Consider the following 26,489-nt stretch of genomic DNA (forward strand, 5'->3'; position numbering starts at 1 on the left):
CTTCAGCATTGATAAAACCCAGAAAGCAGGAATTACAAAAGGCACCTTCTCCAAAATCTGAATGAACCACCTCAGCAGAACCCATTTATATAACACAGACTGGTTTGGGGTGGAAGGGACCTCAAAGATCATCTCGGTCTATAAATACTTCAAACTATTCAAGGTCCGGGATGCTGTGAAGACCTTTTGCAATCAACTCATGTTTGCCATTGTGGATATCTGCAACATGAATGAATCTCACACAAGCAAATTTCATTTGATGGTACCATGACAAAGTGTGTAGGTGGAAAGAGGCACGAAATGTCATCGTTAGCTTCAGAAAAATTAGTAACAAGTACACAAACTGTGCTGTGAGGGTGGCCTGAGGTTAAATTACCAATATTGCTCTAAGCAAGGCCAAAAAATCAAATGCTTCCAATTATTGTCTTGCAAGTGTGTTATTTGTGGGTGGTTGGAAGCACTTTTAACAACAAAACCACCCTGAGAAGGACTCAAACAAGGCAAGAACCTCACAAACCAAACCACCACCAAGCCTTTATTACAAAGAACCAGGATTCCAGAGCTTGTGTCCATGGTGCTGCCAGTCACACCCACCTGCTGAGTGGATTCCCTAATTCCCAGGACACCATGAGCCTTTGTTCCTGGCCTCAGCTGGGTGAGTGTTTGGATTCACCTGAACTGCTTCCTAGAATTCTGTTGCCAGCACTGAGTGGGCCAAAACAAGGAACCTCCCTTTTGAATGAGCCAAACACCGCAGGGGAAGGGAAAAAAATGTTTAACAAAAGAATAAATCACACACTGGACACAGTTATCACTACGAGAAGTCAAATGACTTGCTTTACATCCACATTGCAAATAATTTCACAAGCAGGAAAATGAATATACTGAGTCTCATCTCCCCCTGGGGAGGGTGAAGGGTGTTTGGGGTCCTGTCGCTGGGACGTGCAAGAACACGGGCAGAGCCAGACTGAATCCATGTTATCTGTTGTTGTTAGGGTTTTGAACAAAGTTGATGGAGTATGAGCCAGTTGATGAATCCTGTTTTATCTGGAAGTTTTCTGTTGACAGGCCGAAGGGGCGGAGAACCAAATTCCCAAGATCCTTCAGTTTGCCTGCAATGAAAATCCAAGAGAACACGGTGAGAACTGAGCAAAAAGAAAACTCCCACTGAATTATGGACAACTACAGTCCAGCTCTACTGATTTACCTATTAATTTCAGGTAAATGCTGTGGAAATTTCTGCATTTTGGTATTATTTAGGCTCTTAACAGGAATTAGAAGTCATTGTTAAATATCCACAGGGTATGACAGTTAATAAAATCTTAAGACTTCTGTCAATATATATGTATCATACAGGCTTTCTCACTCTAGAAAATGAATCTTGCTACACCTATAAAAGGGGAAGGACAACAAAAGGACATATTTTAAAACAAATCATATAATGATAGAATAGATGAAACAAAAGAAGAAGCAGAGGTAACAACAGAGGTAACAACTTCACTGTTGGCTGAACACAGGTTGACTGAGCCCCTGGCATGACAAGACAGAGGAAGATGGTCAGTTTTCCAAGAAAAACATTTTCCTCCTGGCTTCACTGATGAACTGTAGACTGATTTCCCAAAGAATAAACAAGAGAAGTCTGGACAAGTTGAAGCCTAACCTGGGTTTGCATCCCCAGGCTACACCCCACCTTCCCAAAGCCTTCCACCTGCACTGATCCCTCAGGGCAGTGAATGGATTTTGTTTTGCTGGGAGTTGAATGTGACAACAGCAATAGATGACGTGGAAAATCCACCTGAGCAGCTGCAGCAGCCCCAGTCCTGTAAGAAAACATGCAAATGCCACACCTATTCCTACCTGAGGTGCTTCCAGTCATGGGAAACACCTGTCACTGTGGTCACCTCACCTGGGTTCTGTTTGGTGCCAGGCCAGACTGGAGCAGTAGAATCATGGAATAGTTTGGGTTGGAAGGGACCTTGAAACTCATCTTGTTCCACTCTCCTGCCATGGGCAGGGACATTTTCCACTAGCCCAGGTTGCTCCAAGCCCCGTCCAACCTGGTCTTGGACACTTCCAGGGATGGGGCAGCCACAGCTTCTCTGGGCAACCTGTGCCAGGGCCTCACCACCCTCACAGGGAAGAATTTCTTCCTAATATCTGATCTAAATGGTCTCTCTGTCAGTTTGAAGCCATTCCCCCTTGTCCTGTCACTCCAGTTCCTGATGCAGAGTCCCTCTCCAGCCTCCCTGTAGCCCCTTCAGATCCTGGAAGGGACTCTGAGGTCTCCACACAACCTTCTCTTCTCCAGGCTGAGCAGCCCCAACTTTCCTGACCTGTGTCCATGGGGAGGTGCTCTATCCCCTTATCAACCTCGTGGCCTCCTCTGAACTTCACAGCAGGGAAAAAAGAAGTATAGAAACATAAGCAGGGAAGTCCTATGTCAGTTCTTTGCAGAAAGATCAAGATCTGTGCTTTGCCTGTGACTGTGCTCAAAACAGAACATATCCAAGCCTCAAAAAAGAGCCAACCTTACCCCTGACCCTACCAAAGCAGCTGGGTGGTGAGACACAATTTTATTTCAATTTGATTTTTTTTAATGTGAGGATTAACAGGAGGTGGTTGAGAGATCTGGCCAAAGTCACTCCAGGGAGCAGCTCAGGTAGGATTAACTTCTTTGTACTGGTGGTGTTTTTTTTTAAGATACACCCTGTCTAAGGTAAGTTAACTATTAACCTCCTACCTTTATGCTGCACCCTAAAAGCATCTTGGTTATAAAACCATCAAGTAGTTTGGCAGCATCTCTGTGAGGGCCATGAACAGTTGCTATTGTACTTCTGGGCAAACATTTTGGTCATTGCTGAGCTTCAGGTTTGGGGTGAGACATTTCTTTGTGTGGTGGGAGAATCCTGGCAGAGTCTGGCATGGCTGGAGTCCCCCAGGCCCTGCAGCTGGTTTGCCTGTGGCAGGAAACTGTGAAAGGTCTTTTCTAATTGCAGGGAGCACGATGCTCTTTTCCAGGCACTCCAGAGCCAACAAACACACCCCAGATGCCTCGGGATCTGCAGCTGGGGCAGCTCTCGGGGAGAACCGAGACCATATGATAGATTTAGTACTTTATTCTTCATCTCACTGCGACTGAATAATTCAAACAACACAGTCACAGGTCACCTTCCTGTTCTATCACTTCATTCCACAGACAGCAATGGCTCTGGGGCAGCCACACTGAATATAAATTGTTAATGAGGCAGAAGAAAGCCTTGGCTTTTCCAGGAACTCCAGCCCAGAGCTGCTCCTGCTGTCCTGGCACACATAAACCCATCATTGTAGGGAAGCAGTGTTTCCTCCTCCCCCACCTCCTTTCATCCCTAAATTAGGATGTGTAGTTAAGAAAAGCTCTCTTAGCACAGAGCCTGTGCTTGGAGGAAGGAAAAGGCACGTGGGGCTGGGACTCAGCTGCAGAGAGTTCCCAGCCATCACACACTCCTTGTCCCCAAGCAGGGTCACACTCTCCTCTCTGAGACCTGATTTTCATAAATTTTGTTCTTCTTATTTCAGAGACACCACGTCTACTTTTCACCTGCAACTCCAGCACATAAAGTTTCTTCAACAAAGCAATATTGAGGGGTTACCAAGAAAACTTACTGGTAAAAATCAATTTAGGCCTCAGAAGTCTGTCATTCATCACTCACCTAAACTGCAATTTAACACCCTATTGAGAAAGGCAAATGCAGGAAAAGATTCCTCACAAGTTACATTAGGATATAACAGCCAAAATTAATTCCTATTCAGTCCTTCTGGCAATAATTCTAGTTTAGTTACTGGTGTTAACGTGGTGTTTGGAAGTTGAAAAGCTACATATTGTTTGTGTTAAGATTCTTTTTTGGATAAAAGACAGATTTCCTGATGAGGTCTCCTCTCTGTAACTTTGTGTATTACCAACATTTATAAAACAATAAAAAGAGCAAGGGCAAATCTTTCTCCTTTCCATAAATTGCTGAGGACTGAACTATAGGAAACTGTATCTTAGCTCTGGTTTAACTATTTAAAGTGACCTCCCTATATGCACTATTGGGATTTAGCAGCTCAGCTGCAAATACAACACTGTGTGTGTAAGATGGGCTGCACACACTGGCAAGTTCAATCCCAGGTTTTTGTATTTAATATCCCTGGCTCCCCTGGAGCTGTATCATTGTCACAGCCCCCAAGCTCCTCTAACTATTCCAAACTTCCCCTCTCCTCACACCCTCCCCCAGAGGAGTGGTCCTAGTTATCACAATAATTACAGTTTCTCTAAACAAGACTGGCTTGTTGCACAAGAGCTGGAAATCATTGGCTTTGAGGTCAGAAGAAAAATACAAAAGAAGAGAGAAAATGGTCACTGTGTGTTCACATCCTTGGACAGACACTGAGGCACAGGATACTCATGTTATGAAAGCGTAAAGGGAAAGATCCAAATGGATTTCAAAGCTACTTCCCAAATGTGTTTTAGGTTAAGCTTTCTTTGATGTGGAACTCAGAGGTCACTTCAGCCTGAGCAAACTTCAGTGACAAAAGAATTGACCTGCAAAGGCTGAATGGAAAACATGAAAATAACTTATAAATACAAATGTCAGCTTTGGAAAAGTAAGGTCCTTGCAGAACACACAGCTCAAATGGACTTGGTTTGGCCACAAAATAGGATTTTTCTAATGACATCATCAGTCACATGCATCACCACTTCACACAAGAATTCCTCCTTAGGTAGTCAGGAAAGAAAACCTAGCCAAGAATGTGTACTCTGACTTATTTACACACAATCACTTCAGAAGTGGTTTCAGCTTCTGACAAACTATGTGGTAATGAGCTGTAGCACTGGAAAACAGGAAACACACTCGGGGAGGGAGGAAGATGCACTCCATTTGTTTTGGTTTGTTTACATACAGCTCCAGTTTTCAGGACAGTGGGAGTTAGTTGGGTACCTCTGGATTTGTTACAGTGAAAGAATAAAAGCGTAGCATTTATTTGGCTGATTCACTGACCAAGACAAGGATCAACTCAATATCCTGTGAAAGCCAAAGCATGAACTGGGACATTCTTTCTAAAGATTCTGTTGGTAATTTCAATTTAGTCTCAGTGCTCCTGGAGCAGGCCTAGCCTGGAACTATTAGGATGCATCTGACTTGCTCTCCCTGGAACCAAAATATCTGGAGTACAACCCAGATACCTGAGCTGACCCTGTGAGAAGGCAAGAATGCACCTGGCACTGCTGAACCCTCAGTGAGACCATCTCCTGACAGATTGCCACAAGCCACTGTCTATCCTGACCCAGGACTCCCTCGGGAAACAGCATTAACAAAGGTCTGGAAAAAGACAAGTGGAAACAGCTCAGAATAAATACTCTGTACAACAAAAACAATCCAAAGGAATCTCATAACCACCACACTGTATGAAGTCTGTTGTCTTCCAGAATTCCCATCTAAACCTCCTTCCTTGTAAGGGTTTTTCCCTGACCTCAGACAGAACAGGAGCAGGTTGTCAACCTTAGGAAGTACTTCATTCCCAGGCCCCCAGGGGTAGCTCCATGACATCACCACTGTCTCTCGCACCGACAAGATACAAGGAGTCTTACAGCACTTAAGAAAATGAGCTTCCCATATTCCTGACTTAATTTCAAGTGATCTATTCAGAGAATAAATTATAGAACCCCCCTCAGTCTGTGTAACATTGGGGACCACAAGCAGTGCTAAGAGTATAATATCACCTGCCCCACTGACAGCGTGTAATTTAACAATACATGTGACGATTTAGGTGAATCCTGTCACACACAAAGGTGGTGGATGAACACAAGGTTACATGTTGTACTGTCCACTCTTAGTCTGGTTCTCCTGGCTGTTTGTAACTCCTTGTATGTCTGTAACATCACTGAGAAGGAATTTCTTTCTCAAGAAGCCCCTTAAAATTTTCTGAACTGGCTGCCAAAGGACCAGTTCATTTCTGCAATGCTAAGTGCCACTTTTAAAGTTTGAACCCTTCTAAAAAAAGATCATATCTAGTCTCCAATCTAGGCAAAAAAGTAGCAGTATAGAATCAGGTTTGAATTTATTGTTTCCTTGTGATTAGTGAGGCCCTTTAGAGTCCCAAAAAGATCAGGAATTTTGACATTATTTTGTTCTGAGACCCATCCCATGTCCTACAAATGGGCCTGATCCTTCTGGAGATTTTCTGCATTTCTCATTTATTTATAGCACTATCAACCTTCGTTATTTATGGCTTGTTCTAAGTACAATGGTGGAAACAGAATCTGATCCTGTAAAGCCCTAGAAAGCCTCACTGACACTTTGCCAGGTCAGAGCAGGTACAAAGCAAGAGCAAATCAGGGTCTGCAGATCAAGAAAAGAAATTACACAAAAATATCAGCTTCAGCACAAGCCCTTGAAACAGTCTCTTCTTCCTAAATATATTAAGAATCAGTGTCAGAGTTAGACAGGCTGAGTTTATTTAACCTGATTCTCTGCAGAACAGCAAAACCCTGCCCTCCCCTTCCCATCACAAACCCTCCAAGCCTGCTCATCTCAGAACAGCATTTCATCTCCTGCCTGTCACACCCAGAACGAGCAGAGAGCTCCTGAGAGCTATTTCTGAAGCAGGGCAGGTACAGTCTCTCTCACACTGTCACTGCTCCTTGCTCTTTTGTGTGGCTTTTCTAAACAGTGCAAATGAAAAATTTATATTAAAAAAAACCCTCACTTGAAAAAGCACAAGGATGGCCGAACCTGTAAGAATTAATTCACCCTGTTAATGAGGAGACAACGCTGACAGCAGCCTTTTTTTGGCACGAGGTTCCCTTCAAAAGTGTTAATTTAACCATATAACTGTTTTATATCTATATCTATATAAACCAACCAACCTTGCTCGGGAACTCCAAGTATTTATCCTTTTCAAATATATCAGTCCAGTTAAGATGTCATCCAAGCAACGCCACACAACAAGGTGATGGGGGCACAGACATTCAGATGAGTTGCATTAATTAAATTATCTTTTCTACCAACAAGTCCTTTGTTACAGAATTGTAAAGAATCAAGACACAACAAACTGTGCCATTAGGAAATGTAATCACCCTCCTAACAAGGCCTGTTTGTAACACTGGGTAGGTCCAATTCAGACTCCAAACAAACAGTACTGAAATACTGTATAAATCAAGGTAAACATGAAGACTTGGAGGTCTGCAGGTTGGAAGTGCCACAGAAAGAATCAGATTTATTTCTTCAGACACAAGATCAAACACCCTCAGTTATTACAGCTGGGTGACTTTTACATAAGGGTTTGGTGAAACCCCTGGTTTATCCCTTCTTCCATGGAAATGTTTGTTTTGAAGGTTTTAGGGAAAGGGCAGAGCAGTTGGTCTGTTTCAAACCATTTTTCTCAGCTTTTACATACTCCAATATTAAATTGTTTTAGAAGGTCTTAAGTATCCTTTCTTTGAATGTAATTTTCTTTCTGGGAGAATTATTTGGCCAGCACTTACTTGAGGTGACACCAAGAAACAGAGAACTACAAAGAAATCAGGAGTTTTGTTTAACACAAATATTTCCTTTAAGATTTACCTTCTTAAATTTTATACAAGAGATTCTATTCATGCTTTTTTTTTCCCCCAGTAGACTATGAAGGTTATTATGGAAGTTATATGTACATGCTACTTACCCAACATTTCTTTCTTTAATTTTTCATTCCTCTCTTCAATTTGTCTTGGTAATCGCTGTGGAGAGAGAGAAAAGCTGGAATCAGACCCCTGCTTTCAATAATGCTGTAGGGCAGGATGATGGGATTTTTATACATATATCCAGGATACATTTCTCACCCCAGAAATGTATTTGTATGTGCTTATGGACACCTGTTTACCTGTGATACTTATCACAAAGTACAGCTCCTGGTAAAGCAGTTTATCTGCCCTGCCAATCCCTCAAAAACTGTGTGGAAGCTAAAAATTCACACAGCACTTAACACACCTGTTAAAAACAAACCCTAAACAGTGATTCCATATAATTAAACTTTCAGGAAAGCAGCAATAGGGATTATTTGGCCATGAAACATGATCATTTCAAACTGGTTAGTTTGGCACTGAAGGTTCAAAAGTAACTGAAGTGGTGAAATGAGGGTTTAAATCAGAAAAGCAGTACTGCACTCCTGAAATACAAACAGAGCTGAAATACCAGAGCAGGTACCAAATCAGCAGTCAAAGCAAAGAACTACTGTGTATTTAATATTTTAAAACTGTCATTTAACAAGGTCATGACACTCCCTAAAGCAGGATATGAAATCATTTCTAGGTACAGAAAGGAGGAAGTTTTGCTGTAATGATGAGTGGGGCAAATTTGCAGATTCTCTTGCTGCATCATCTTCATTGCCAGCGAGGGGGAAAACCTGCTGTGATATTTCTGCAAAGCAGAGGCACTTTTACCTTCCAATAAAGCAAAGCTCCTACATGTCAGATACATTAACCACATATGTGGAGCCAACATTACAGCTGAAATTGGTTTATGATGAAATGTAGAGATTTATGATGAATATTTTAAGAAGTGTAAAACTGTCAGGATTTCCCTAATGATTTTTCAAGAGGGGAGCTTTAAGCTTCAGCCTCAATAGATTCATTCTCCCCTGAAACTTGACAAAGAGCAGGACCAGCTTGGAGCAGAACATCCTAAATCCCACTGCAGTGTAAATTGAGGGCATTTTGTACAAAGTGTTCTGCACCACATGTGAGCCCAAAGCCTCTGTCTGGAAAAATGAGGTCAAGGAGCAGAAGGTACGTGTATCAGTCAACCTCTGCACTTCCAGCCACAAAAAATTAAGAATAAATCAGTGATTATTCTAAAATATTCCTGGAAGATGGCCAGGAGGAACAGCAGCACTTATGATTCACTGGGGACTGAGCAAGGGCTCTTTGTGAGATTATCAGGGCACAGTCTCTGAGAGAAAATGATGAGTTTTGCCTGAGGTATAAAGGGCAGTGTCTGTACTTTGAGGGGGTTCCAAGCAGCCTAAACAGATCCAGCCATTTCTGAGGGTCAGACTTAGAATCAAAGAGTATCCTGAGCTCGAAAGGACCCACAGGGATCAACTCCTGGCCCTGCCCAGGACACCCCAGCAATCCCAGCAGTATCCTGAGAGCATTGTTCAAACACTCCTTGAGCTCTGGCAGCCCTGGGGCCGTGCCCACTGCCCTGGGAGCCTGTTCAGCCTTGAGCTGGTCCCACCCTGGCACGAGGAGGCCCCTGCACAGCCCTGCAGGCACCAAAGGTTTGTGGGTCAGCTCAGCTGCTCCCTGCAATCACACCCTTCCCCAGAACAGGAGTTACACAGTTAAGCAGCACATTTCTCTGCCATCAGCGCAACTGATCCAGTCCCAAAGGAAATCATTTCAGGCAAGATTTCTTGCCTAATATGCCATAAAGGCCGTTTCTAATCTGTCACTTACAACATCACAGTGTGGGGAAAGGGTGAGGGAGAATCACTACCAATGATTTATTTTCCCAACTGGAATGTTAAAACAATTAAGCCTTTCAAAAATATTTTTGTAACAACACATTCAAAGGGGATTTAGAATCAAATTTGCAGGTGATGCATTTTTCTTTCTGGGATAGAATTCATTGCAGGTTCACTGATGTGAAGCTGAACTAAAATAATAGTGCCCTTTGAAAATTTAACCAGCTATAAATAAAGTCAAGTATTGGCACAGATTTGGGTGCCCAACTAAGAATTACGTTTTCAAATCGCATCTATTTATCTTTACTGGGTTTTTTTCTTTTTTTTTTTTTTTACATTTACAGAAGTAAGGAATAGTTTGGTTGTTGTTTTCCCTGCTCAGCTCTTCCCAGGCTCTCCACAAACCATTCCCCTGCCATGCTTTGCAGCTCCCACTTGGATAAAAAGTGGCAACCCCTGCATTTTTTAGAGTGGTTGCCTTTCATCAGCACGTGTTCCTTCAAACCCACACCTGTCTGGCTGCACCTCTACCACATTTGTCCTGTCAACACAGCCTCCATAACCTCTTTCCAAAAACAAGAACAGCAGCCTCTAAGAGGTGTCTGCAGAGAACAGACTTCCCTTCTTGCTACCCTTGAGAAAAGCCCCTCTGAACTTGTCAAATCCAGAGCTACTTCCCCACTGAATATCACCAGAAAAATCACTTCCTGCTGGTGCTTTGCACAAAGAGTTACTTAAAGCTCAGATCAGCAGGTTGTGGCAGTGACTTCAAATCCCCACTGAGGAGGGATTATTTACATGTTAGGCTGGGGTTTCAGGAAGTGCCAGGGGTTTATCTTTTTTCATCCAAGCTGACACATCCTAAAAGCCAGGGAAGCTTTCAAAGCACTTCCTTACATGTGCAGAGATATGGCCAAGATTTTGCAAGAAATGTTTAATTCTGAAGTATTTGTAATTTGATTGAAAGTGGTGAAAGTGGACACTGGAACACAGGACGGAGCTGAAGAATTACTAAGCTGCAGAATTCTTTTATATTAGAAGAAAGTAACTGAATCAGAAGAGGTTGTTTGCTAGTCACAAAGTGCCTTTCCCTGCAGGAAAAGGCTGAGGTTTTGAAGATTATTAGCAGATTTCAGTCACCATTAATAAAATAACTCAAGACTGCCCAATCCACACAGAAGGCACAGAAAACAAGAAGGGAAAACAGTTGAACAGAGAAACAAAATACCAACATTTTAAAGTAAGACACAAACCTACAGACTGAGAGAATCCTGTCTTTTTTTCCATTCTCAAAATTATATAATCAGAAAAATAATTCTCCTGAAAGACACTCAGTTCTGAACCAGCCAGTTCTTAGCTGCATCACAGGGTACTTCTGTTCTGACCTCCAAATTGCAGATCTCTGTTGAAATGCTGGCACTAATATGCAGCAGGTTCAGGCACCCTCTTGTAGCACACACAGAAATACAATTAACAGCCTTGATCAGAGAATGTAAAGTGTGTGTGTGAGCTGTACAGCTCAACAGGTCATTAGATGCTCAGAGCTCAGAACACACATTTACTTTGACTCATTTTACAAAGGTAAAAGGAGGATTCTGCTTTATGGAGCAGAGACTTGTCATGGAATTTGTGGCAGATCATTCAATCTTCCTTATGTAAAGCCAGGTGAGAAAACCACTACTCTTTAAGACTTGAAAAAAAATGTTATACCACTGCATAGGAAGCTGCTTAAACAAACAGCATTGAACATTTAGAATAGGAAAGGAAGTAAAAGTGAGGTTTAAAGTTAGGCCAAAGTACAAAAAAGGCTTACCATGCAAGCTTCTCTGGCTTGATGAACTGATGGGTCTTTTTCTAGGATTGCCTTATAATCTTCCAGAGCTTCATCTAGTTTTTCTGTTTTTTCATATAGTTCTGCTCTCCTCAGCAAAGCTCTAATATAGTGAGGGTCTAATTCCACAGCTGGAAAACAAAACCAAAGCACAGTATTTTACCTGAGACATTTCTACACCCCTTAAATGAATTCTTAAGTGTGTATTAAATTCTTAAGTTACCTTTATAATGTAACTTAGAATCAAGCAGAGCTTAAAAGCTAAGTCAGAATTCAGGAAGGCAAACAGCTGCCTGGGAAAGTCTCATGCAAATGATCATATTTCACTTAATGTCCATAATCTATCACAGATGGAAGTGATTTATAATGTACAAACATTTAATTTTGCAATACTATATATGCAGAGATTCTAAGTGATGCTTCAGAAAGTTTAAGGATCTGTAAGATATTTCAGCTTCTGTGTATTTAACAAGTGTATATTATTGGATCACAGATACAGTTAAATATGCTAAAGATACACACAGCAGGGAAAATATGCATTTCCATGCTTAGTTTGAGTTGAGACAAACTCCAGGAGAATCACTGGTGCTGTTCTGAATTTAGTATCAAACTGTCAAAATTGGGTTGGGAATCCAGTTATTTTGGATTTACAAGTCAGCAGAGGGGCATCCTAACTGGATTTAAGCTCTTCCTCTCCTCGTTCCCATGGCAGCCATGACTGTTGTCAGTTCAGACTGAAGGCTAAACTTAACAGACACCTCCAAATGGTAATTCCTCAAGAACTCCTTAATCCATTTTTCATCAGAAAAAAGAGGGAGTATGAAAGATTTTTCATCACAGAAAGAGGGAATATGAAAGGTCTGTCCATTTTGTAATTACTAACCCATTAAAATGGTTCTAGGGACAATTAAATCCAGGATTATCTAACTAAACATTCTAGCTTATTTCCTCTGGAAGGACAAAGGCAATGCTACAGTCAGCAAGTGCAGGCTAGTGTGAATTGCTCTGCTGTGCTCCAAGTGTTGCACTGCAGTCTGTAAGTCCCTGGGGAAGTCAGGCACCGGCAGTTTAAGTCTCTCTGCTGCAGAGCAGATTGATTCCCCTTCAGCCACTACAAAAGTAAAAGTGTTTTTCAAACTGCACCACCACCAAAGCAAGTCAACCCCCCCCCAGTGACAGAGGCCAGCTGGGATTTGGTACCTTCAAGAGTACTTTTAGCATGTACAAACTCATATTTACTGTACAAGCAGTACTGGCACACAGCCACTGGATTAGTTCTCTGATTGGTAATTTGGGCTTTTTTCCCCAGCTGTCATGGGGAGTTTAACAAATACTTGAGTGTGGGTGAGTGGGTGGAAGCAATACAGCAAAGCACAGCTGAAATGATTCCACCAGAAGGTGCAGAGAGAAAACTATGCAGGGCAAGAACGGGAGAGCACAAGCCCTTGTGACAAAGCAAAAGCTGTGCAGAAAAGGGACTTGATAATGCTTTTAACTCTATAAGGCCTCACAGTTCTTTGGAATCTGGGATTAAACCAAGATTTGGCAGGGAATGGCAGGTGGAAGTGGGTTTAAAATAGTAGGTGTAAGGAAACAGTTTCCATAGTAAAAAGACTTCCCTATTCAAAAGAAGTACAAAGAGCAGCATTATTGGTACAAGAGAATTATTCCAGACAGGAAAAGTTTGATAGACATTTTACAAAAGAAATAATACAAATCAGGTATCTTCCATCACAGCTTTCCATTAAATTCTTTAAACACCCTTATGCCCAAAATTATAGCTCTGCAATAAGGCACTAACAGGCATAATTTATGCAGGAGAGATCTGGCAGAAGTGCAGCACATAGAGGAAGAAAAAAGTGGTACCTTTGGTGCAGTCACTCAGGGCAGCTTCTGTCTTGTCCTACAAAGAGCACAACAGAGTTTTGTTACATTTAAGTCATATTTCTTCATGATAGTGGTGGAGGCACCATCCCTGGAGGAGTTCAAGGAATGACTGGATGTGGCACTCAGTGCTCTGGTCTGGTTGGCAACTTGGGGATGGGTCATAGGTTGGACTTGATGATCTTGGAGGTCTTTTCCAACCTCAGTGATTCTGTGATTCTTGGAAACAAGTTTGTGTGGCATTCCAAGGCACTGGGATATTTGTGTAATCAGGGATCCTGTTTTCACCTAAACTAAAAGGTTTCAAATAAATCAGGCAGTTCTGAGCTTGTACTGTTGATCTGAGTAGTAGGAATCTTTCTACTCCCAATATTTTCTCCTCCATGAACAGAAGCTGTCTCAGGGAAGAATGCCTCACAAGCTAAAATGGGAGCAGCAGGTATGGAAGAACAAATTTATGGGGAAGTTATTAATAATATGAATCAGTTTTCAGAGTAAAGTGTGGGTCTGTTGGGTTCCACTGATCTATACTGGTGAGAGACTCTAGTCCTTGAATCATCCTGGGCTCCTATGGGGACCACTGGATTAGCTTCCCATGGACACAAATAGTTAACATTTGGACCAGTTTTTCAGTTTACAGCTTTCATATTTGAAAGATACACCAGCATCCTTTAATACAGATTCTATTCTATTTTTTTTCTTGCCTGCTCAAACAGTTCAGTATCCCAACGGCAAATCAGATAATTCCAGCCAAACAGGAATATTCTATGCTGAGTAAGAATTTATTTATTTATTTATGCCTAAGTATGGCTGCAAGGTACATTTCTAAGCAGAGCTACATCTCTCAATCCTGGAGGAACACTGCAAGAAAGTTCTTCTTCCAGGAGGGTAAACTGAGAACAGGAGTTACTGTGCTATTTTTCTGTTCCAAGTGCAACCTCCAGGTTTATATTCATCTGCAGTAAAAACAAATGTACCAGGAATTCTACTGGGAGGACAGACTGAGCAAAACCTGCCAACAGCTTTATCCTTTGCCCTCCTTTCTGCACCCCTAATGACTTCATTATTGCCTCTGCCATAGAATCAATACACAGTGTTGCACAGAATAAGAACACTCACCTGTTTCATTTTTGCAGCAGCTCTGTTTGAAAACAGAACAGCCCTGTCTTTCTGGAAGCAGGCTGGACAAATCTGCAGAGCCTTTGTGTAAGAGTCTTCTGCCTCTCCATAATCTGCAGGTGCAATAGAAAGAGAACTAAACAAACCCCAAACCAAACCATTTATTTCAATTCCATGAACCACATGGCTGAGATTTCTTTGGAAACATTTCTCCATGTATGATGCAGTATTAAACCAGAATCAGTAGCTGCTCTCTAAGCACATTACTAAGTAGTACATAGATCAAACACAATTATTTTAAAATTCACACCCTGATAAAAGCAGTAATTTAGTCCTAAGCTCAGTATGACAAGTGCAGCATGATGTGTGTGTAATTCTCATCCCTGAAATTGTTTCCTTCTGTTTGAGTCCCAGCCTTACAGGCAGAATCTCCTTACATTAAGTGCATCCTTGATCCGAAGGGAAGCGTGTGCTGAAACATGTCACTGCACTGATACCTGTTCAAAGCAGCTGCAGAGAGATTTTACTGCCACACAGGTGCTTCAAAGGCTGTGTGTTTGTGATGAGGAAGCACTTTGGCAGGCACAGGCACAGGTACACTGAAAAGATGTGCCAAAGAATTCATCAAGCAGAGGCCGTGGATGAGCCCTCACAAGGTGACTCAGCCAGCACTGCAGGCTCGTGGATTTCATGGGCTGGGCAGTTTCCCTCTGCAGCTCTGATGCTTCCCGGAACTGGTAAATCATTCCCCAGGAATCCTTTTCTCTCAGCACACAATGAGAGACCTCCAGCAGGAAGGCCACTGTCTGGTTATCAGGGTACACCAGTTCCTTGGTTGTGTCCCTGCTGACTGAGGAAAGTAGGAATCTGCATTTCCCGGTTTCTTTGTGAATCCTCCACCCACGGAACATTAAATGAAAGGCTGGTGGCAGAACCACTCCCCCCTTTATGTTTTTTTAATAAAAAGCAATGTACAAAGGTACAAGAGAGCTACAGACCCCCAAGTCCTGCATCACTTCCAAGCACAAGCATTAGCTGAACTCAGAGCCCAGGGGAAGCCTTTTCTGATTAGTAAAAGAAACCCTAGCCCTTGGAAGGCAGTTCTGTACCATGTTCCTGGATTAAACACTCAGCTTTCATGAGAATCCTCCTTTAGTAATCCAAGTCTTTGTGATTTAAAGAACTCTAAAGGAGGTCTGGTATCTCTTTCTTTTCTCTAGAGCTGGATGAAAAACGAATGATGTGCTAAAATTGAACAAGGATAGGTGTGAAATCTTCCTATGGGTTTCCTGCAACATCACCATGATGGCTGACTATTAACCTAAGCTTCTCTAACATCCATGAAGTGTTAAAAGATTATCAACCCACCTCCTTTCTTGAACTGCTCATTTCCTTTCTCCTTCAGCATTGTGCTCTCCTTTCTTCTTCTCTACAAAAGAAAAGACAATGTCTCAAAGTATTTAATTGAAATGAACAAGTAGGTCAGCTGTAGTTCCAAATAAAGTATGAATGGAAATCAGAATAAAACACAACCTGAAGAATTTTAAGTAGTACCAAGCTTGCTTGCTTGTAGCCACTGTGACATGATATACTTTAGATATCCATGAAACACTGGAGTGTAACAACAAGGCAATTAAAAAGCTCCAGTTCTTGGACACCACTGTGCAGGAAGAGCATCCACAGTGAATTACATGGTTCAAACCTATCTGTTAGCATTTTAGCTGACTGTTTGCTTCCCCTTTCCCAGTGAATTTAATTCAATCACTGCAGGTCAACTATGTAGAATATCTTTTAAATGTAAAGTTTTCCTTGAAATAATTCCACCTCAGCAATTCCTAGTTACTTTCAGGGAAGTACAAAGCATGTTGAGTCGACTGCATTAAAAAAGGTCCATGGTTGATACTGCCCTGAAAGATTTCTTATGCAGAGAGTGGCTGAAGCATCAGAACCAGAGACAGGAGGACTGTTCTGTGGTACAGTGAGAATTGCACATGCTGAGCAGAGTTGTGTTTTCAACCATGAATATCTTGGCACAAGTGGAATTGACATGGGGGCTCTTCGCCTTTGACACAGAAAACACAGGATGTCCACTGACAGTGGAAGTGTTTCACAGGCACACATTCCTCTCACCAGTGAAAACAAAGCAGTGTAAGACTCAGGAAACATCAAAGAGCAATTCTCGAGTTCGTGAGTCGTTTCTATGGTAGAAAACCGATCATTTGACCACTGATTTTCCTCCCAACACACAAAGGACTTAAATCAAGGTGTCTGTAAATTACAGATCACTGAGCAATTAAAAAGCCAACACTAGGGAAAGGAGCAGTTTCCTTTCCTGCAGATTGTGTGAATCAAGGATTAATGCAATTATCAATATCGCACAGAACATCTCCTTGGAAACAGCTAAATATAGTCCTGTGTGTGGAGCACTGCACCACTCACAGCTCTGCCAAGGAGCTGACAAACAATGCAAAAGCAGAGCTTCTCTCCTCCAGCTTTTATTGGTTTGGGGAATTAATTCACCTGACCATGGTCACCACCTTGGTAGTAACAGATCACAATGCCCTGCAAACCAGGCTCAGTGCAAGAGCACTCAGTTGTGACACACAAAATTACACAGCAAAATCTCATCTCACCTCACCCTTTCCATACGTGCCCAGATCATGAAATTTGTTCCTACTGCCCATTAAATATGTTTTCTAATACTCACTGCTCCTCACATTTTTAAAAAAAAACCACCACAAAACAAAGGGCAGACAAAAACATGCCCCACTATTTAGAAAATGCTTTTCCTCGGGGTGGGCTGAGAAATCCACCCAAACCCTTCCACAGTGCACCAATGGCCATGGGCTTTTTAAATATGAGCACACAAATTCAACACTTCAGGTTCAGGCTGCATTAAAATCCCAAATTCTTTGTATGTGTGCTGGACTCTGCTGTTCAGCACAAGGAATATGGAACTGCTACACCTGAATTTTCAAAGAACAGACAGCACAGCTCCAGCAAAGCCACTGTCACACACAGCTGGGCCTGCACAGAAAGGGGTTTTCAAACCATCTTCAGTGCACACAAAGTGGAAGTTGGCACAAGACTTTCGTACCAGTGAACAAAGCAGCCAGATCCCAGCACAGAACAGGTCTGGAGATGATGATCCTACTGGAAAGATCTCCATAGACAACCCTCATTCAAGAGCAGAAATGCCTGAAACACAAGCCCTACTGACTTCATTGCTCATGACCTATTTAGAAGTGGCCTTTCAGTGCCATTAGCTGATTCACTGCTGCACGGGGTTGAGTTACAGCTCTACAAGAATGAAAGAATTTTTTTTTATAAACAGAACTACAGCATGGTCACACTATTCCTGAGGCAGAAAGCCTAAACCCAAGGAATACTGGATGAAAAGTTTTACCTGTATTATCATTATTTTATTTCCTTTTATTAAAATTATGACAAAATTTTCACTCTAGTTATGTATTAAATGCTAATATAAACAGTGATTTGCAGCAAGAAAGATTCAGGAGAATAAGCTCTATATTAAAAAAGAAGAGTAATAGTAATAGGAACAACAACAAAGAAACAAAGCAGCATTTTTAAGAGCACTGTGTATGGTTTTGCTACTTACTCAGCTCCCTGCAAAGCAGCAATGCAGTCCTAGCTCAAAACCTGTTATTTCTGTTAGAGCCTGACCAACATTTTCAAGATATTCCTGTATTATGGGTTTCAGTTCCGAACTGTCTAAGTTTTCAAAGTATTTTTAAAAAAGGTGAAGTCTATAGGGTACCTCATGGACCACTCTGGGTTTGCATTTAAAGTATGACTGACCAATAAGCAATATATAACAGCAAATTCCTCTGGCTTTTCCACAAAATGTAAAAGCATAAAAAATGTATCAGCCCCTCACATCCTAAAGGCATTGCCCTCAAAAGCAGGTTGTGTGATTGTGAAATAAATACATTATTTATTCCTCCACATATACATGTCTTTTACAGAAAATCTTAACACAAAACAGTAGCAAGTCAACTCTTCTGCTGAATTTACATTTAAGCTGAAAGGGCTGCTCAGGGGAGAATTTGTGTTCTATTTAAATTCAGGGTAAAAAACCCAAACAACCAAACCACTGTGAGAAGACACAACTCTTCACTCAGGATGTTAAATTTCCAGCTTCCACGGACAACTGCAGAGTGACTGGTCATCAGTTTACTGTGATCACATCAGTCCAGAGGGAAAAAATTGCAAGTGACTTGTCCCTGGGACAAATTTTGCACAATGTCACTTCAGTGTCCCCACCCACTCGTTTTTCAGGAGAAGATTTCAGTAGCTGCAGGGCAGGCTGCCCTTTGCTCAGCAGGGAAGTAGGTCAGCCTGAACTCCTGGAATGCTCTGCCTAAGGAAAAGCCATCTCCCTATTCCATTCCCTGAGGCTGCTCATGTACACATTGGGGTCAGGCACAACTTCCTCAATTTACACTCCACTCTGTCATTTTCTGCTATTCAAAATCAGTAAAATCTAAAGGTTTGTGAGTTCTTTTTCAAATTTTATTAACACAAATTCCAAGTGCCAGTTTGTATAAAGTAAAAAAAAAAATTTAAAAAAAAAATCTTTCAAGGATCTAATTAGAAATGTTTAGATTTGGATACTGACTTACAATCCCATACTCAGAAGAAATTAGTATGTTAACACAAACCTGGCTGGCAAGCCAGAGGTACTGAAGAAAGGTCTGATCTGAAGTCATGAGAAAGGACACCTTGGCCTAGTGACAATAAAGTGCAATTCCAAAGTAAGGCCATCACATACAGTGCCTGCACCTCAGCTACTCTGCCAGGGTTAAAAATAAAAGCATTTAAAGCATTATTCTGCTGGGAGAGAAGAAAGCAACCTACACATTTTCCCTGTTTGGATGGGAAATGACCAATACAATAAAAGTGCTGGAAGTGAAATCCTTAATCAGAGCCAGTGGGAGTTGAAGGACAAACAGCCTTAGGTTGTAACGATTCCAACTATCCTTCTTCTGGCTGTTCCTATGCATTTTATTTGATCCATTGATTCACCTTTGCCAGGGAACTGTTCTTGGCTCCAAACCAGGCAGGAGCAGCAAACTGTGCTCTCTCTCCTCTATTTCCACAGTGACAATGCACACCTGCCCCTCACACTCCCTTCTGGAAGGTCGCCAAGAAGCAGCGAATTTAAAATTACTGGAGCTCAAGTGAGGCACAGAAACAAGGAATTTAAGCAGACAAGGAATATACTTTTCAGCTGCAAATACCAATTCTAAGTCGTTCATTAGCAGTCATCTGCTTCCCCCTGCAGTTCTGGGAAGATACTGCTGTATCCTGCATTCAAGGATTTGAATCTCATTTTAAGGTTGGAGTCACCCAAAAAAACTCCTTTTTTCACATCTTGAAAAGTGCCAAACCTGCCCTGGACACTTCAGAGGTCACAGAGCAACGAGCCCTGACAGACCTGGCCTATCCCTGCTCCCTGTAATCCGTGGGAAAGACACATCAGCCTTTCTTCTGCCAAATCACCATCTCTTCCCGAAATTGGAACCAGCACTTCCAGACACAAGGAAGGAGGTCAGAGCCCTCCCTGACAGCTTAGGTTAACATGCCAGACTAGCTGACTATTCCTGAGTGACAATATGTGCCATTCACTCATCCTGCTCCAGAGGCAACAGCCTCAGGGAGGAAAAGTGGAGCTGACCACTGAACCCATCACCTCAAGTGGAAAAGGGCTCAATTTGACAGGAAAATGCAAAACTGAGTATAGCACTAAAATCAGCAGCACTCAAAGGAAGATAATTATATACTTTTTCACTCTTTCTATTAAATTGCCACCCATCAAAAGACTTCAAATTTTTGTTTGCTTAACAAGGTAATTCTAAGAGTTATAAATCACATAGGGAGATTATAATTCCAGATTTTATTAAAATTCTTCTTACCAGCTCTTAGAATTAATTACTCTAGCAGATACAGATAGACTTCTCAAATGTTCTTCTCCAAGCTTGGATTAACTCAGAAAATATAACAGGATGTTTTGTTCTATTTTGCAAACCACAGGACAGGGCAGGTTTAGTCCAGCAATCAATCTTTTCTTCCAATTTGACCAAAACAATAAATATTTAGTGTAGGTGCTGTAGTGTCTACTGGATTCAGTTTATTAAAGCAGGTAATCTGAACAAGGGGATCACCTTTTATTGTATTTCAGAAGACTGCACTGTGACACCTTCAAAACCAATTGTCTTGCTAGTTTTATTGCTATACAAAATAACTGTGAGTGCTGATGAGAACTGTTAACAAAAGATATATTCCTTGTTGGTATTTATCATTAATTTATGTAATAAGTTTTCCATAGTCACTTGGATTGTCTTACGCATTAATAATCTGGGTTTTTTTGGTCCAGCCACATAATTTTTCCTGGAAAGAGCTGTGAGACCATCTCCAGGTGATCAACACCTGAGGACTGTTCAAAATACAACTTGCAGTGCTATATCTTGGCTTTTATTCTGTGAACACTACAGAAAAAAACCCAGCAACTCTAACACAGTCAAGGTTATATAATATTGGACAGATGGAACTAAGAAAACACCTAATGCTGAAATGAATGACTACACCTATATTGGAGAAGAAATCCCAGGGCAGTTGTTCAACCCCTGGAAAAGCCAATTCTATAGAGAACCTTCTATTTATGGAGAACAATGGAATCAACTGAAGGCAGAGGGAAGAAAGAAAGGGTGAGGAGGGGGGCAGCTTAAAGCGAATTTCTTAAGACAATGTTCTCTAATGTATTCTTGAGCTTCTGCACAAAACAGGGGAAAAAAAAGAGAAATTTTACTTCTTAGCCCAGAAAGAATCTCAGGGTTAACTCAAAAATGCTACTTCTCAAAATCAGTTTCACTTGAAATTCTTACAGAGTGGCTGCCAAGACACTAATGAAAAATCTCCCCTAGCAGAGCTGTGTTCCTTGTCCTGCTGACACATTTCCTACTGTTAGAACAGACATGGACTGTGATTCCAGCCAGCTGTATGTCAGTGGCCATGGAACAGCCCAGAGAAGGGAACTGCTTTGGAGGAATATGAGATATTTATTGCAATGTACTACATCCAAAAAAAAAAAAAAGCTTCCTAGGCCAGGTGCACAAGTCCTTGCCAGACAAGGCCCAAAGAACAAGACAACATCTGTCACGCTGGAAGAGCACGAGGGATTCAGAATGAGGGATTCACAATGTTGCACTGGATAAACTCCTAATTAATGGGTGTCCCTCCAGAAGAGGATGGGGCAGGCTGGAACAATTACCATGGAACAGCTGTTGGGTGTCCTTGGATTAATCCTGCAGACCAGACCAACGTCAAAGCCATCACTGTCAGTGACAACTAACCAGAAAAATCTGTTTGTAATGCATCAAAAGCAATTTACTGCTCAGTGCCTCTGCTGAGGCAGCAATCAGAATGCTTTGGGAACAGCAACAAAACCTTATAAAAGCCAATTTTGGTTTTAATTCTTAAAAAGTTCAGAGTTGCAAGCCCAGCCAAATAACCAGGCTCAATGCTGCCTGTGTTTCTGAGAATACTTCTTGCAGGTTTGTGTCTTAATGTCCTTTCAAGCTCTTATTCTGCAGAGAAGATTTCTTATGGTATCAGTACTGTTTCCCTGGGAGGAATTCCTGGTGCTTAAAATTAGAAATCTCACTGTAAGGGGCTCTTGAAATATAACTGGAGAAAATACACAAACACTGCTCCTTCACTCTGTAGCAGCTTCTGCACAAGTATTTCTACTCAGAGCTGCTGCTGTGGCAGTCTGCACACCAGGATACACATAAATACACAGAACAAGGATTAGAATCTGCCTTTGCACTTCCAGCATAAACTAGAGACCTAAATTAGAGCCTATTGTTGGGGAACAACACTTGACAGAACTCCTTTATTACAGCTGCTGAAACACAGCCTTGGTCTCAGTTTATAAAAAGCCCAACAATCCATTAAGGTGTAGCTCCTAAATTTGACAGAGCAGGGCCAACATCCAGCTCTCCTATGACCCGAGCCCACAGTTTATGGCTGGGGCTGCAACAACAGTTCATAGGGAGTTTTTCTTATTTAGACAAGCACTCTAATGGAATCCATCTCCCCCTGTGCCAACACCAGGCTGCTGTTTGATGTCTGCTTTTACCAGCGCTGCCCTTGATCTAAAAATACAGCTTTATTTTTCATGTGAATCACTCCCCTGAGTGCTTCAGTGCACATTCACACAGAGGTGGGCCAGCACAACACAGGAGGCTGTGGAGGGATGAGAATAACCCATCAAGGACTGCCTGAGGAGCAAACACAGCACTGCTGAGTGTCTGCTCACAACCTCAGCAGCCAAATAAACACTTCTGAATATTTCTGCCTCATTTTCTGCAGCTGCAATTTAAAGAAAACAATCACATTGCCCTTTTTCTCAAAAAAAAAAAATCTTTTGAGTAACCAGGAGGTTTAAAAGCTCAGAATAAATGAACATTCAGTACTGTTTTCAGACTGTGACTGCAGTATTTTTTCTTAAAAGCTGCAGATTCTTTTAATAATCAGAATATATACATAATGTTTCACTTTTAAAAATAAATTTGGAGCCATCAATATCAAGTACAATGAGAAGAGCAGGAGCAGCAATTCAGGAATAGCCTGTTCCCATGGTTTTACTACACAGAGATGCAAGGTGGTACAGGGCAAGATCGTTGTACCAGCTGTGTAAGCTTCGAATTCTTCTCTGGATTCAGGATTTCTCAAGCTCTGCTTGTAAGAGATACAAACAATATTTTGTTACAGAAAAAAACAGCTACATCTGAAAGACTGTTCATATAATCAGAAGGCTCTTTATGGAACATAAACAAACAACTGCCAATCTAATACTTATGGTGATAGTGAGAGACAGAATCCCTCTGTTTGGTCAGACAAGTCCTGCTGAAGGGCAGAATTGCTCAATACCACTGGAAATAAACCTACAGAAAGATGAGAGCTGCAGCTGCCTCAATACTTTCTCCAAGGAAATCTTTCCAGCTTTCATCAGTTGCTATTTTGCACTCCCATAGCACCTTTCAGTGGAGCTCCACAAAGCTGAATGCAAAGATTCAACAGTCCCAATTCTTTTGCTCCTTTGACAGAAGGCAAAGCTCGAGGTGCAAAATTAAATGATTATCCAACCATACAATGGGAACAAGAGCAACATGAAAATTAAGACACCCAATTTCCAGGCCTGCTGCTCGAGAATTTCTGGGGTTTCATTCTATGACATAATTTCCTCCCAATTTTTAGCATTTTTTCTATGAAACTCTCGAGCTGCCTTCAAGTTCCAGGCTGCTGCAGCAGCCCCAGGGTGACTCATGATGACAGTGCTCCTTGTGCAGGCAATAAATACAAGGAGAAAAAAGGGACTCTTCAGTCTAAACTGGAAAAGGCACAAGGGCAAGGAGATGTTTACTGTGTGATGAGCAGGTCAAGGAAAGTGATTCTTGCCCCCTGTTCAGCACCTGAGAGCTGCATTTGGAGAGTGCCCTATTTTGGTGTGTCCTCTTTGCAGAAAAAAAAAATCTCAAAATTAAACAAACTCTCTCCTACAACAACAACAACAACAACAAGCCATTGACTTCCCAGAGGGTCCCAAGATGGTCAGGAGCCTGGAGTTGCAATAAAAGAAATTCTGATCAAATACAGGACAAATGTTTCCAGTATGAGTGTAGTTAAACACCAGGACAGGGAGCCAGAGGGGAGTTCTATGTTGGGACACAGGTTTTAACGTAGCATCTTTATCTCCCAATATTTGCCAAGTGAAGTTGAAAAAAAACCAGAAAAAAATCCTTACATCAGTAGAAATCCTTCCACCACCTGCCACAAGAAATAACCACCAGAAATTCACTGGATTACTCATGTGAACAGTCTAATCCTGAAAGTGATTTAATATGTTTTATCAAAGTCAGAACAAAAAAAGTTCTTTTTACTACCTAATTGATGACCATATCTTAGAACCCTGAAAACCAACTGCTGTCAAGTGACACCGACTGAGAGTCAAAAAACTGGTTCACACAGCCTCACAGGAGAGTAAACACCATTCCAGAGGCTGGTGGGCTTCCCCTAAGACATCATTCCTTACTCCCCACAACATTATCCATGTCACCTAAATGTTTTGCCCAATGTAACTGCACTGAAAGTAAACAAACCCGCACATTTAACGCGTTTGGTTTGATCAAAGCTCAAGGAATCCATGTAGGGATACATTCAAATTTCATCCCAGTTCGCTGGATTCCATAAACCAGCCTTCCAGGAAAACTATCCCCAAACCTGCTGTGAGTTCTGGCAAAGCACCTTGCAGCTGATTGGGGGACACAATGGAGGCACACACACTAAGTTCCATGGAACAGGGAGATTTTTGTCTCCTGTCATCTCTGAGTCACTTCACTCCCTGCTCAAAGCAGACAAAAATCTGCAATGGAATGTGAGGATTAAGAGCAGCAAGGCAAGCTACAGCAATATTTGTTACCTAAAAGAGGAAATTAGGAACAGTAAAAGTAGACCCCCAAAGGGCTCTAAAGGTCCATTCTGGTGTCAGTCACAGACCATTTGAAAACGCTGCACTGAAAATCTCCCTGTTCATGTTCAGCTTTGGTGCTTTGGGTTACCTGTTTCTCTTCCTCTGGCATATCTTTCTCTAGTTCTAGCAAGTATTCTTCATCCAGTTCTGTCTGCTTCCTCGAGCTGCTCCCACCGTTCTGTACATTCCCTTCATCATCCAGCACAGCTTCCTTGGCCTCAAAGGAGTCCTGACAGTCATGGAAACACTCATCTGCTGGGGGATCGTGGCCTGGGGATGGGGCACATCCACTGCCAGTGGTCTGGGGGTTCTGGGCATCTCTGGGGTCAGTCTCTGCAGATTTCTGGTCAGAAAGCTTTAAGTGACTGAGCAGCTCTTCAGGTGGACTTGCATCTTTAAATTCTTCCATGCTGGACTCCTGGGAGGGGATTTAGAGATGAGAAAGGAATAACCCTCAATAAGCATCATATAAAACACTTGTCAGCAAACAAATCACAGTGTGGGTCAGGTTGGAAGGGACCACAGAGGCTCATCTGGTCCCACCCCCCTGTTCAAGCAGGGCCATCCCAGAGCACAGGGCACAGGAATGTGTCCAGATGGTTCTGGAATATCTCCAGTGGGTGAGACCTCACACCCTCTCTGGGCAATCTGTTCCAGTGCTCAGTCACTGCACAGGAAAGAAGTTCTTCCCCACGTTCAGGTGGAACTTCCTGGGCATCAGTTCCTGCCCGCTGCCTCTTGTGCCATTGCTGGGCACCCCTGAGCAGAGCCTGGTCCATCCTGACACCTCCCGTTTAGATGTTTACACATATTGACCTTACTTAACTCAATTATTTATTTTATACACGTTTATAAGCCTCTAAAGTACTTAAAAGTACTTTTGGCATCCCCTGAGAGAAACTGTGACCCTCCAGGGAGGGAACAACTTATCCACGACTCCACGCGCTGCAGCGACACGCGGGCCGGGACACTGCGGCCGTGAGTAAGTGAATTCCGGAGCTGAGATTCCCAAACCCGGCCCAGCACCGAGAGCCTGAGCCCACACACAGCCCCCAGCGCTCGTCGCCCACCCCGACCCCGCCCGCCCCGCGGCCTCCGCCCCACCACTCGGGGGGTGCTGTGGCGGCTCCCGGGCGCACCGGGGCGCTGTCCCGGCTCTGGGGTGCGGGGCGGACCCGCAGCCTCCGCTCCCGGCCCCGCCGGGCCCCCCGAGCACCCCCCGAGCCCCGGCCCGCACTCACCTGCGCCGGCAGCGCTTCCGGCTTCCGGCCGCCGCCCCGCCCCCTGCGCCCGCGGGCGCCGCTTCCGGCCGGGACGACCAATGGGCGAGGAGGCGGCGCGCGGGGGCTGCTGGGAATTGTAGTCCTGTGGGGCGGAGGCGCGGGAAAGGCCTGAGGGAGCGCGAGGGGAGCGCAGGGAAGGGCGGTGGAAGGGACATAACTTGGCTGTGTTTTTAATTAATAGCAACAGGTGGCTGGGTTTCCCTTGTCGGTTTGATCTTTAAGCCACCGAGGCTTTGAGTTTCTCTGGACTGGCTTTGCTGAGCTTCGGTAGACGCAGCTTAGGGGGTTGAATGTTGGACAGCTGGGATCTTAAATGTGCGGTCCTTCAAAGGCGTAACCAGAAGATGCAGAGGGG

General features: G+C 42.7%; 1 protein-coding gene across 1 annotated transcript; it reads right to left on the reverse strand.

Moving 5' to 3' along the window:
- Positions 1-509: 509 nt before the first annotated feature.
- TTC1 (tetratricopeptide repeat domain 1) lies at positions 510-26,133 on the reverse strand. The gene is made up of 8 exons (XM_050312271.1): positions 26,093-26,133; positions 24,940-25,269; positions 15,665-15,725; positions 14,297-14,409; positions 13,160-13,196; positions 11,276-11,424; positions 7,681-7,735; positions 510-1,112 (listed from the first exon to the last, which is right to left on the reverse strand). Exons 2-8 carry the CDS (start codon positions 25,258-25,260, stop codon positions 979-981), a joined length of 870 nt encoding a protein of 289 aa, XP_050168228.1. The 5' UTR covers positions 25,261-25,269; positions 26,093-26,133; the 3' UTR covers positions 510-978.
- Between the last annotated feature and the right edge of the window lie 356 nt (positions 26,134-26,489).

The sequence above is a fragment of the Myiozetetes cayanensis genome, unplaced genomic scaffold, assembly GCF_022539395.1.
Source record: "Myiozetetes cayanensis isolate MyiCay16 unplaced genomic scaffold, myiCay2020 scf17, whole genome shotgun sequence".
Taxonomy (NCBI): domain Eukaryota; kingdom Metazoa; phylum Chordata; class Aves; order Passeriformes; family Tyrannidae; genus Myiozetetes; species Myiozetetes cayanensis.

What these genes read in the sequence shown, in the direction of transcription:
- TTC1 (XM_050312271.1), bottom strand. Translation starts at nt 25,260, where the DNA reads ATGGAAGAATTTAAAGATGCAAGTCCACCTGAAGAGCTGCTCAGTCAC. An exon ending in TGCCAGAGGAAGAGAAACAG is followed by an intron (nt 15,726 to 24,939) that starts GTAACCCAAAGC and finishes TTTCTTTTGTAG; the next exon opens with AGAAGAAGAAAGGAGAGCAC. An exon ending in CCTGAGTGACTGCACCAAAG is followed by an intron (nt 11,425 to 13,159) that starts GTACCACTTTTT and finishes TTTGTTTTCCAG; the next exon opens with CTGTGGAATTAGACCCTCAC.